Genomic DNA, 12,860 nt, shown 5'->3' with positions numbered 1-12,860 from the left:
TGTGAAACGGAGGTCTGCCTCTTGCCGGTGTTCAGTCAGTGTTACATTCAAACAACCTTTCATTAAAGCAATGTCACATTATGGTGAACAGTACAGCGAGTGTGGAAAGGAGGCAAAATTGTGTGCGTTACTAAACCAGTTCATCATAGAATTTCATCCATAAGGCAATTTGTCAATTCGTTCAATTTCAAATATGACACGAGAAATGGAATCATCTCACATTAACCTTGTCAATGTCATTCAACTCAACCTCGTAAAACCCTGCTGTTGACCAGACCTCTAAACGGCAATCGTCGGCAATGTTCAGCTAGGACTGGGAAAGAAGCATTGCAGACGGGAGAGATCCAATCCTGAGTTTTGGATGAGCGACTTTCTTTTATTTCCATCAATTAAACAAGTGGGAAATGAGGAGCACTCATCTCAGTTCACCTGCATAGAGGTATATAATGCATCTCATTCAACAGGACCACTGACATGTGGAAAAACATTCTTAGTACTGGCTTTAATCAACACTTCCAGACATCCTGTAATCTGTGCCATGGCCTTTAACTACAGCTGCAATACCTGAACAGGCCTTTAGGATTACACTGCACGAGACAGGGAAGCTCCTAAATTTAACATGCAAACATGGAGGAAAATAATAAGCTACTCTGTAACAGTCCAACACTATAACAAAGACGGAAAAGTTGGTTGTGGTCCAAGTCTTGATGACGCTGATGACATGGTTTTCTTTGTAGCTACAATCGGACTGCTTCCAAAAAAAAAAAAGGCAATCTAGTACTATAATAGAGGAGTGTTTAGAAATGAAATAAAAACAATTAACTTACTAAAAAAAACACTACAACTGACATTACATTCTATTTTTATGTCCGCGCTTATCCGCTAATCAACCAACCAGCCAGTATGGCTTATAAAGAAGTAGTTAAAAGTCAACAATCATTTCTTCTGCTTTTAAGGCAAAGTCATCCTCTGTAGCAAGACCTGCAGGTTTGTGGAATAACGTAAATTCAAGAGGTTACGCCATATTTGGTTGATTGTTCTTTGTGTAGCCGTCGTTTCATAGCAGCTTTGACGTGCCACTCTTCTGAGACACCTTCTTTTAGACAAGAACCTGGCAGCACATCTTAAAGCCATTGGCTGTTTATCTGCACTCAAGTGACCAAAGTTATACAGCATTCTGTTCAGACTGACCTTCAGCTCTGTACAACTGAATACACCCTCTAACTTTGATGACCAGAACATCTAAGATTAGTGGAGGGTACTGTACTAGGAACACTAAAAACCCTTCACAGTTTAAAGGAAGACTGAAATCTGGAAAAAAAAGAAAAGAAAAAGGTCAAAAGATGACCGGGGAAAATTAAACCTCATTGGAAAAGAAAAGGGGAAAAAAAAAAGTTTTTTATGCTAAGAAGTGGAAACCTTCGCAAACACCACCAGTCCACTCGCATAAAAATCCTTAATATCTTTAGCACATTTAAAACCCAATTTAAAAATAGTCTAATACATCTACAGATATTTGAGCATCAATCATGGCAAAGTTTCATTTAATTTGATTGAACTGGAAGGCACATCTATAAGGCTATAAAAGGTGTTGCAAAGCATTCTGCATGGTTTTCTCCCAAGTGAGGAAAAAGGAAAACAGGGTGATTATTGCTGCTTCGAAGAGCAAAAAAAGAAGGAAAAAAAAAATAGATCCACATTTTAATCGTGACAATTATAATAATGATAATTGTAATCAGAACAATGTGTACTTCATGCTCAGATGCCTGTGGTCCAAAGAAAACAGTGACCAATAAATTATTGAACACGTTCTTGTCTTGTCCTCTATTGTCCGGAACGTTCTGGAAACATAACCTGTACACTCACAACTGAGCTACAGAAACCAGAAGCTTCTCAGGAGAAGGTGCTCCTAGTCTCTCTATCTTCCTCTTGACCATCACCATCATTATTATCCTTACAGTCACAGGTGATCTACCTTCATGTGTTTGTGTGTGCACATTTGTGTTTAGTGTCGGTATATCGGCAAAGTGTGCTTCACGGGGGGGGGGGTCGGTGATCATCAATTCGCTTAAGAGTAGAACGTGAGGACGCTCTGGTGGTTACCACGAACCAACAGAATAGGTGGAAGGTCCTTGGAAAGTGTGTCCAACCAGGACATGTACAGGGCGCTGGACACTGCACCCTTTCTTGCCAGTGGCATACTCCTATTGGACAGAGAAAAAAAAACAACAAGGAACAGTATTAACGTATGAAGGATTTAGTTGAGCAGATAGAATCAGCACACAGACTAGCTCTGATGTTTCTAGTTTTCACTGGGCTTTAACCTTTTGTCCACACGAAAAACAGACTGAAGAGCTTTAAGTCACTGAGATTTCTTACTTTTTTTTCAGTGTTTTAATGTGGACTGATAAACATTTATTTGAACGCTGACACTGCGCACATGGTTATTCCGTGTGATGAGCTGCTTTAGATCTTCATCTCTAACACTGCTGATGACTGCATGGTCAGTGTGTGATCCATATCATATTTCATTACATGCTGTTACCACACAGAAGCTTTTTAATTTATTTTTGAGTCATGACTAGAGGAGAAAAACAGAAAAGCCGCATATCTTGTTCCTTCAGTGTTTCAGCACTTTTCAAAAACAGTTTTCAGGTGAAATGCTGGAAATCTATTGCCGTGTCCTTGATTTAAGCCTTTTAAAAAAAGAAAAGGTAGGTGTTTTATTTTATTTTTTTTTTAAGGAAGACTAATTCTTGCATTTTAGTTGGCTAAATTAAACATTACTGCCAGAAAAAAAATATGTGCAGGTTTTTGCTTCCCAAATAACTGATTATGAAAATGTGTTAGCCCCCTTTTATCCTGTTCTTCAATGCAGAGCATGGAATTATTTGAGTGGTGGATGATTCTCAGCACTAACCAGCAGTTAACACAAACGGTGCAGCAACTGATGAGCTACTGTCTCTGACTTTTTATCTACAAGGTAGACCAACAAGGTAGGTATGTCTAACAGAGTGGACAGTGAGTGTTTAAAACTCCAGCAGCACTGCTGTGCCTGATCCACTCGTACCAGCACAACACACATCAGTGTCACTGCCATGATCCACCACTCATATAATACCTGCTCTCTGGCCACGCACACACGCACACGCAGAGAGAGAGAGAGAGAGAAAAAAATGTACATTGCCATTTTAGTTAATTCATGCATTAATCTGCAGGATGAATATATTTTTATATTAAACAATGAGCATGAAGGCCATCTGACTCCTAGAAGAATGGGAATGAATTTTGCAGCACAGCCTACTGTTCAATAGCATTTAAAGTTAGCCACACAGGATGAGTCACAGGATGAGCCAGCAGGAATAGTGAGAAATATCTCCTGACACCTGCAAGGAGACCAGAGCAAGTTTCCAGGATGTTCTCATTAATTTTAACCTTTTAAAAATGATGTAGGAAAACTAGGGCCTTTCTGTCATTAATAAATGAAAGCAGACACACAGGCACTGAACAAGAGGTAGCAAGTCTCCTTGATTTGTGTGGACTGATTGTTGACAGACAGGCCTGTTTAAGAATTAGTCATTCAGTTGAACAGAATTTAAGAATTTCTGACACAACACAAATCACAAAATTAAAAGCATGGTAAAAACGTAGCAATTCCAGGTAAAAGCCCAGAGTGTGTTGTGTTTGGACTGAAGACACGGACTGCTGTCTCAGATTTCACTGCAGCACTGCTTATTCACTTACAGACCTTACTGATAGAAATAAGACTCTCCCGTTACACACACACGCATACACACGCACACACCCATACACAAAAGGTAGATGATAGGCGCGCACACACAAACACACACACACACACACACTTGTTGATGAAACCATTTAATCCGGGTCAAATCCACTTACATGACAATAAGGTTTGCTGTGCTTGAGTGCTCCTTCAGCAGCTCGTTCAGTCTGATTTGACGATTACTCTGTAAAATAAACACACAGACAAACACATATGTGGGCTAGAATGAAATACTCGTGTCCGGTTTCAAGATGACTCCATCTGTTGTTGAATGCAGACAGCCCTAATTTTTCCAGCCATCTTTTCTGAAGCAAAAACTAGCTCCACTTACTCCAACTCCCCCAACTACACTGGGTACAATTCAGTTTCATGTCATTTAATGAGGGCAATTGTAATTCTGCTCATATTTCAAAAGAGCTCCGTCCAGCTGTGGAAGCTGATACGGCTCTCAGATGACAAAACAAACTATAGTTAATGAAACACAGTCTGTTGGCACCACACTTATGACAATGGAAGTCCATTACCTATTCTCTATAATATGGAGTGTGTCTTTAATCTAAAAAGAACCTGGAGGTCTTAGTCTGAGAATCAGAGAGTAATAGAAGCTACTGGGCCTGGGTGGTTTGTGTGGAGGGGGAGGGCTGGTGCTCACCTTGGCCTTATAGAGCTCCAGCTCATTGTCAGTGATCCTCCAGGGCTCGTCAGCCTTCAGCTTTTCCGCTGCCTCCTGATCCATGTCGTCCTCTCGCAGCTTATAGGGCTCAATCATCTTGGCAAATGCTGCCAAACTGAATAGACACACAAATTTTTCTAAAACACTTTTTTCTCCATTATTACATTACAACACCACTAGTAATGATGGTGTTCCTTATCACGAGCTTGTTAGCTAAGGCAAGAAAAAGAAGAAAGGATGACAAGGAGAAAAGGTAAAGAAAGGAATATATATATATATATATATATGTGTGTGTAATTAATAATAATAATAATTACTACTAATAATTACTACTAATAATGATCATATTAAAAATGAAAAAGAAAACTACTGTTATTAAAAATTAATATTTCTAGCACAGGAATGATAATAATACTGCTGGGTCATGAAGACATGAAACAACATGGACGTTTTTACTAAATTAACTTGTATAGACATTCTTGTCTTGCACACAATGGCAGACTTGGCAATAATGTTGCGGGCGTGTGTAGCTGCCCTGGCTAAGCAGCATTTCTGTAAGCCATGCATAAAAGTCCTAGGTCAGGTCATCCTCTCCATACTCAATGAGCCAGCTATTAACCTTGTATATTTGTTATGCCAATGCATGTGTTTGATTAGATGACCACATCATTTTGGACAAAATGGCAAAACTATTATGAGAAATTTTTCTGGCCTTATTGAAAAACCAATTAGAAAGGCTCACCCACAGAACAGCTCCAGCCATTCAGCACACTGCCCTTTGTAATTGGAGGTTATGTTTGCAGTAAATTAAAAAATATGTACACAGATTGCAATCGAGGCATGATGTGATCTATAATTTTAAATATTTACTTAAAATTAAAAACCACCACAGCTGCTCTAGATGCACAACATCAGAACAGAGACCGACCAATGGCAAAAAATTAATAATTCATAAAGCACTGCTGTTGCCACTGCAATGTATAGCCATTTGGTGGTTGACTCAGGGGAACCGCACAATTATAGAGATGTTTGTGTGAAATCACAAATGGCATTACAGCTCACATGAGGGCTGGTGAGATAAAAGGAATGTGTAACTCTCATCCTACCTCTCAGACTTGGGTTTTGTGTTGATGTCTCCCAGTACGGTAATGTCGGAGAAATCTATCCTGAACTTGCTGAGCAATGTGGCCATTCTGAGGAGAGAACAAAAGAACAAAGGGGGTTACCGAAGACCTCTAAAGCCATTCTGATATGGAATGCATTCAAGACTGGCATTCAAAGCCACTCTGGTGCCTCTGTAAAGCTACAGAAATAGTGTGAGCTTCGAAAGAACTGACATGGCAGAAACATATGGACTGTTAAAATTATCTGTGGATTTGGGAGATAACAGTCGCAAGGCTGCTCTCTGAATAGTAATTTCCTTAGGACTTGTCTTCAAAGGAAACAACTTCAAAGAAAAAAAAACAAAAAAAAAACATCAGCAACAGCTGGATACAGGAGCAATTTTGAAGCTCTGAGCAAAACTACAGGTTTTGTTATTTAATATAAGTCTCAAAGGAACCCTCACGTCTTCAATGGAGTAAAAAATGATTCATTTGACAAATAAATTGTTCTGAATCCACAACATGACAAAAACTGAGTCATGCTCAGCAAGATGGGATTTGACTATTATGGGTAAAATAAAATGCCCTACAGTACTTTCTCATGCACTGGCACCAGTTAGTATTTTCTCATTATTCTAATTATTGTCATCATTCAACTTCTTTGAAGAAATGAATAAAGTCAGCTGCATGTGACCATCCTTTTAACAACTTGCAGTAACCTTAAACACACTGAGGCAGCCAAGCATGGTTTTATATACTGTGTGGGGTTCACTGAAACCCAGCGACTTCCACACTACCTCCAGTGCGCTATGAAAGGACCGAGTGCTGGCACACTGCTAAATTTAGCAAACAAAGGAGCAGCAGGCAGCTGCAAAGGACAATGGGAAACATTTGTGTTGGACAATACCGCCACGTGGGTTCAGAGCACTCTCTGAAATACGCAGAGAATATGAGAGAGAGAGAGAGAGAGAGAGAGAGAGAGAGAGAGAGAGAGAGAGAAACAATACAGGGACAGCATGCATAAAGCGTTTTATGTAAAAAGAAACATGGCATTCTAATAGGCCTCACAGCACAGGCTTCATGCTGGAGGCGTGTGGCCCTGCCCTGACTAAGCAGCATTTCTGAAAGCCAGTGACAAGTCCTGGTTCGTCCTCTCTGCAGTCAACGAGACAGCTTTAGACCTTTCAGATTTGCTTATGTGGATTCTGACACTGTATGCCATACTGTTATATATAAAAATGGACAAAACAGTAAAACAGTAGTAGCAGCAGCTATTAGGGATGTGCATTCCAACTAATTCTGATATACAAGTATCCGCAAGAGTAATGAAAGGATATCCAGTAAACTCCAAGGGGAACCAAAATTAAATAAATAAAAGCACTGTGGCCAAAAGTGATGTAGCGCTAGAGGCTTGCTCTTTTAGGTGACTGCGCTGGTATGTAGCATAAAAATTTAAACAGGTGCAGGTAAAAATATTTGAAAACAGGTTTTATTATTATTATTATTATTAAAAAATAATAATAATAAAATAATAATAATAATAATAATAATAATAATAATACAGGCCAAGGAACACCAGTAGTTTTGTGCTGGATGAGTAACAGAGCAACCTAAATCTACAGCTAACTGGTACAACACTGATGTCGGATCATCTTACACAAGGCATTTTCTCCTCAGTGGATGATGTACACACGTTTGTCAGAGAAATATATTTCCATTGTTTCTAGACCTCGCTAACATTAGCTAGAGTAGTTAGCTTAGTTAGCAAAAGCTGTGCCTCGTCCTTAACAATGCATCCCTGGTAACGTGCTGAGCTTCATGCACTCTTCTTTCAGGGGTGGCAAAGTGTAATATACGTACTTACTCACAAATATAAGGAAAATCATAATATTTTACAGTCTAGTTGAAACAAATACAGCGTGTTATTGTTGTCTGTGTATTTTCTCTGTCGCCCTGTGCTAAAACAGAACAAGTACCTGAATAGTGATTTTAGTATTCGAATACTGGGACCTCCAGTGAACCGAGTACTCACGTACCCATGCACATCCCTAGTAGCCATCATGAAGTCTGAATTTTGATAACAGTATGTCAAAGTGTCAGAAACATAAGTAAGTCTATTAGACATTACCTAACAATCCAACACTGTTTAAGGCAAAAGTGTGACTGCAGTTTGTATAGGTGGGAATCTCATGGTACAATACCATTACTATACTTGAGCCACGATACAATTTCACTGTGATATTTAAAGAATTTTGAAATGCTATGTATTGTGATGACATATTGCAATACAATGTGATTTATTCCATTTGACAAAGGTTACAGCTTGCTCATCTCATGTAAATTTTTTATTAAGACAAATGCAATTTGGTCATCTAAATAATACAGTAATACAATATCAGTACTTTTGCCATATATCAATAGTATTGTTAAACTCAAAAATATTGCAATATAATACTGCATTACATTCTTTTCCCACCCCTAGCAGCCTGCATGATGCTGAACTGGTTCTTCTACTTAGGCTACTTCTGAATTTTGTACATTTGCCAGTTGTTACAGATAACAGTTCGTCAGCTACATTATCAGTGAAGCTGACAAGGAAAATTAAAATCAAGTATGATTAATATCTCAGGGCTGAATTATTAATTGCTTCTCTTTTTAATTTAATTTGCTGAAAGACCCTTCCAAATAGATCTGTCACAATTATTGCATAATCACCTCATCGCAATTATTTGAAATCGCAACAAAAATTCTACTGTGTTCAGCACGCATGCTAGCAGAATGAGTTTTTTTAGCTTATATTTTCACTCTTAAGGAAAAAAAAGCTTTGCTCAACTACACATGATTCTGTGTAACAAACATTTGTGTGAGAGGATGTGTGTTCACCCAATACTGCGGTGTATCATTTTGACAGCACTGCTAGTGTTAGCTAATAAGTAAACATAGCTATGAAGCAAGATTGCTAATAAGCCAAAGTGGCCAGTTTACTAGATACATAAAATGAACATAAAAAGGCAATTAAATTGTTAATTGCAACTTCTTATATGACCATTATTAATCAGTTAAAATTTCATGATTGTGACAGCCCTACTTCCAAAGCAAAATAAGATACTAACGCTCTGCGGTCATGGTCGATCCTGTTGATCTTGCCCCCAATGAAGACGCGGATCTTGCAGTCTTTCCACTTTTTCTTGTTGGCGATTAAATATGGGATGAGCAGAGTCAGGCCTGTCTCAAGCACAAAAGCAAAGCTCAAACGCCTGCAAAAAACAACAAAAATTTTAAAGCTGTTTTTGCTCAACATACGTAAAGCTGAGGCTCTTACCGCTGGGAGGAAAAACAAACAAACAAACAAACAAACAAACAAACAAACAAACAATAGAGCAACTTGCGCACATGGAAAAGTCCCAATGACAGAGTGTAGCTATGTTTCCATCCAAACGACTGCTTGTGAAAAAGCCTTCAAAAGGTTTGTGGATAAAGGTCATAGAAATGGAAATTGATTGTAATATTGTACAAAATGTTAAATAATGTTTGGTGATAACTGAAATACTGCGAAAATGTACACTGGAGACTCTTTTTTGTGGTGGGTGGGGGGTGTGGTTGGGGGGTGGAGAGGAGGGAAGGGAGAAAATAATGTATTTCCATAAATTATCCATTAACTTAATGTGACTGTTTTCCCTTACATGTCTCTAACAGCAAAAACAAACAGCATGGCAGTGACAAATAGCTGGACTGAGGAGAAGATGAGAATGCTTTAATATGCTGCCACATTTCAGAGATGTCCAGCAAAGGCTACAGACTCTCTAAATAGAAATTGCTCCAACAGCTCTATATGGCAGAGAAATGTGATCTCTCTCGTAATGGTCCCGATAGTAAAAAAAAAAATAAATAAAAAGGAAAATGGAAACCTGTCAAACACAGCTATTACTGATAAACCAAACCTTACATGCCAACAGTTTATTGCAGGAAATGACATCATGTTACACATTTTTGTTGCTAAAAGTCAGTTTGAAGGAATAAGAATTGCGAACACTGCACACTTTTTCATATTATCCCTAGTAATTTGCACAGAAAGTCAAGGGAAATGTAGCTAATGTTAACAAACTGCTTGATGGAAGAAACATTTAGGAAGTCGCAACATACCGCCATCATCGAACAACCACCAGACATCCACTGTGCCTTTGCCTTGCTTCTTCTGAAACTGCTGACTGGCCTCCAACAGCTTCTGATCGGCCACATTCAGCGGCATAGTTGGACTGCTTTTATCTAAGAACACACACAGCCGCACACACATACTTCAGGAAAGCACTTCAGTGAGGAAGAATGGCACAAAAAAGCTACTTTGCCATATTTAAGTCTGATTGCAGGGTGGTGCATATCAAACAGCACAGAGGACAATTCAAAGGTTTTATCTTGAAGTTTTATCTTTATCCAGAGTCACAGAACTATGAGATCCCCGAAAAGCCCTCTGAATGTAAGCCAAGGGAAAAAAGAGGAAGATACATCCCACCAAATTAACGCATATAGTTCTATTTAGCAACCATTACAATTGGCACCACATCACATTAGATACAATACTACTGCAGAGCATTTTATCCACTAGATGCAGCAGAAGGAGGAGTCCAGGAGAGAAACAGGAGAAAGAGAGGCACGTTATCAGAGCACACAAACACCCATACACACGCACACACATAACTAGAGTGAAGAAGACAGATTCCCCAGTTATGATGGAGCACACAGTACCACACAGGTAGGCTTGAGGCCACAGGAAGCCATGAGGAGAGGTTTAGAAGGAAGCCAGCAGAAAAAAAAAAAAACAACATGAAAACTGAAGAAAGAGAATAGTTATTTTTAGATGACAGTCAGTTAAGTTTAGAGGGAATACCGAGAGAGTGAGAGAGAGAGAGAGAGAGAGAGAGAGAGAGAGAGAGAGAGAGAGAGAGAGAGAGAGAGCGCAAAACACAAGATGGACTGCCTGCCTTTTTTCAACAGGGGCTGTGTAGGGGCTTTGCCGTCGTCCTCATCATCTGGATGAAATTCAGAAAGGAGAGGGGAGAAAACAGAGGAGGGTTAATGCTCGCTGCTGTCGTGATGGGAAACACATGCGTCAACAGTGAGGTACAATGAGAAGTCTGTTCTGTTAACATTGAATTAGAAATGGCTCCAAATGAAACAAACTGTTCTCTGTGGGGGGAAAAACACGCATGCTCAATACCAATCGCATCAAGTCTCTTAGGGAAACATGATCCTTTATTTCAAAACAACATACACTGCTCAAAAAAAACTCACCCATACAACCAGAAGGTGAGCAGTCAAAACAGACAGATGGACAAAATCAGACCATAAGAAAACAAACATGGCATCCTCTTCCATAAACCTCCAAGGATAAAGGAATTCAGGCATATTTGGGAGTCCATCTGACAGACATCATTCCAATTCCTTAACCATAATTCAGAGTCAAATAGGTCTTTTAATACGATGGCATCTTTTTTTCAGATATCATCATTATGCTCTAGGTCCATCATATAAATATGCTCCTAACCAGGACTTGGAGCACAGGGGTCAGTCCGTATTTAGTGGCTCACCCTGATTGGTCCAAGAGCTGTTCATGATCGGAAATCTCGAACTCGCCCTGCCCTGGAGCAGGTTAGGTGTGCAATTTGTTAGTATCTGTTAATCATATGTTAGACTGGACCCTGCACCCAAGTCAGCCAATCAAACAAAGTTTCTGATGGCATTCTTTGAAATGGTCACTTGGGAGCTTGTGAGGACTGGCTCACACAAGGTCATCATGTGCAGTCTCAAACGCTCCATTTCCAGATGCTCCATGCAGCCTCTGAGGCTATGATATGACCATTAAAATTTTGGCACACAAAGCTGGCTACAGCTAGCAGGACTTTATCGTTGCATTCAGCTGCTGTTGGAAGAAAACCTTGTATCTCCATTTTTTTTCTTCTCCATTTTTGGAGATAATTGAAAATGCCTGTTGCCCTTCACATTGCATGTAAATTTCAAGGTGAATGGACCAAAAAAGTAGCCCGAAATTACTTGGACAAAAAGTCTGGTTGGGCCTCTTTTTGACAAGGTAGGTGCATCTTGGCCACATTTCATGGTGAAAAGCACCAGACTCTCTGCAGACAGGCAGAGGTCTGGCTTGTGAGACTGCCCCCTGTCCAACTCCATGTAGTTGTGGAAGAAAAGTCTCTCAGCTTACTGGACACCAAGAATTGTCAAGTGTCATGTAAACACTCTGGTTCTGCCCTGTTCCCAGCGTAACTGTTTCCCGTTTGTGGGAATAATGTCCATGTTTGTTTGTCACCCAGCTGTGGGGGTAGACATCTTGGGAACCTTCATAAGCACAAGCAAGGACATCTGGGGGTGTGTGTGTGTGTGTGTGTGTGTGTGTGTGTGTGTGTGTGTGTGTGTGTGTGTGTGTGAGACAAACGTGAAGTGTGGTACTGATTGGAGCATAAGGCCCCAATGGGATGATCAAGATCACAGGAGCATGTCACAACACTTCCTGTGTGAGCACTTTAAGATATACTGAAACGTAGCATTCATAGAACTCAAGAAAGAGCTTATGGGGAAAAAGGAGATGAAATCCACTCAACAGACAGCTTTTCCTTTCTTTTCTCTTCCATCTGAGCCTGTTAAGAGCCTAGGGAATTCTTAGAGTGCAAGTTTCTTAGTCTTGTATTGAAAAAAGAACTTCAATATAACGGTCAATGGACAATAAAACATCACAGATCTCATTGAGCTTCATTAAAACAAAAAGAAAGTGCTAACCTTTCTGGACAGCTGGACTGTTCTGAACACTTGTTGCCTTGGATGAAAGCTTGGATGAGTCGCCGTCCGAGTCTTTGCTCATGTCGATAGACACCACAACATCCTTCATGGCTGAAGTATCATCTTTGGGGACACAAGAATTATATAGAGTTATGTGCCAGGTTGTGTGTTCATTCCTGTGCAAAACACTGAGATCAAGGCAATTTCAAATGGAATTTAGCATAAGTAGAGTTTCCTGTTTAGGGAAAGCAACTCAATTACAAGGACAATTTATTTTGCCTAAACATAGAACTCCTGTTCCTTTAAAGTCAAAGCCTTAATTTCTTAATTCCTACTTCAGGCCAGAATGGCGCACTCCGTTTACAAACTGTCGTTTTTTTGAGCACAAGGTGTGCCCTGTGCTTTAAGAGCACACTCAATGGACAATTTAGGGATTAGCTTTAATAAAAATAGACAAGCAAATAACACGTTTATAGTGCTGAGAAGGTACAACAAACAATGATCCTTCAGC

General features: G+C 39.6%; 1 protein-coding gene across 1 annotated transcript in view; it reads right to left on the bottom strand.

Annotated features, from left to right (window-relative positions):
- Positions 1-362: 362 nt before the first annotated feature.
- Positions 363-12,860, bottom strand: part of slc12a2 (solute carrier family 12 member 2) — a 55,784-nt gene continuing 43,286 nt past the window's right edge. The window contains exons 20-27 of the mRNA XM_036594567.1: positions 12,350-12,472; positions 10,543-10,590; positions 9,707-9,829; positions 8,677-8,788; positions 5,567-5,653; positions 4,440-4,575; positions 3,904-3,971; positions 363-2,204 (exon numbers count right to left, since the gene is read on the bottom strand). Of these exons, the coding sequence (XP_036450460.1) occupies positions 2,069-2,204; positions 3,904-3,971; positions 4,440-4,575; positions 5,567-5,653; positions 8,677-8,788; positions 9,707-9,829; positions 10,543-10,590; positions 12,350-12,472 (833 nt within the window). The 3' untranslated portion in view covers positions 363-2,068. The remainder of the gene's footprint in view (positions 2,205-3,903; positions 3,972-4,439; positions 4,576-5,566; positions 5,654-8,676; positions 8,789-9,706; positions 9,830-10,542; positions 10,591-12,349; positions 12,473-12,860) is intronic.

This window comes from Colossoma macropomum, unplaced genomic scaffold, assembly GCF_904425465.1.
Source record: "Colossoma macropomum unplaced genomic scaffold, Colossoma_macropomum, whole genome shotgun sequence".
NCBI lineage: Eukaryota > Metazoa > Chordata > Actinopteri > Characiformes > Serrasalmidae > Colossoma > Colossoma macropomum.
Note: the sequence above shows the minus strand (reverse complement) of the source record. Positions and strands in the feature narration are given on the sequence as shown.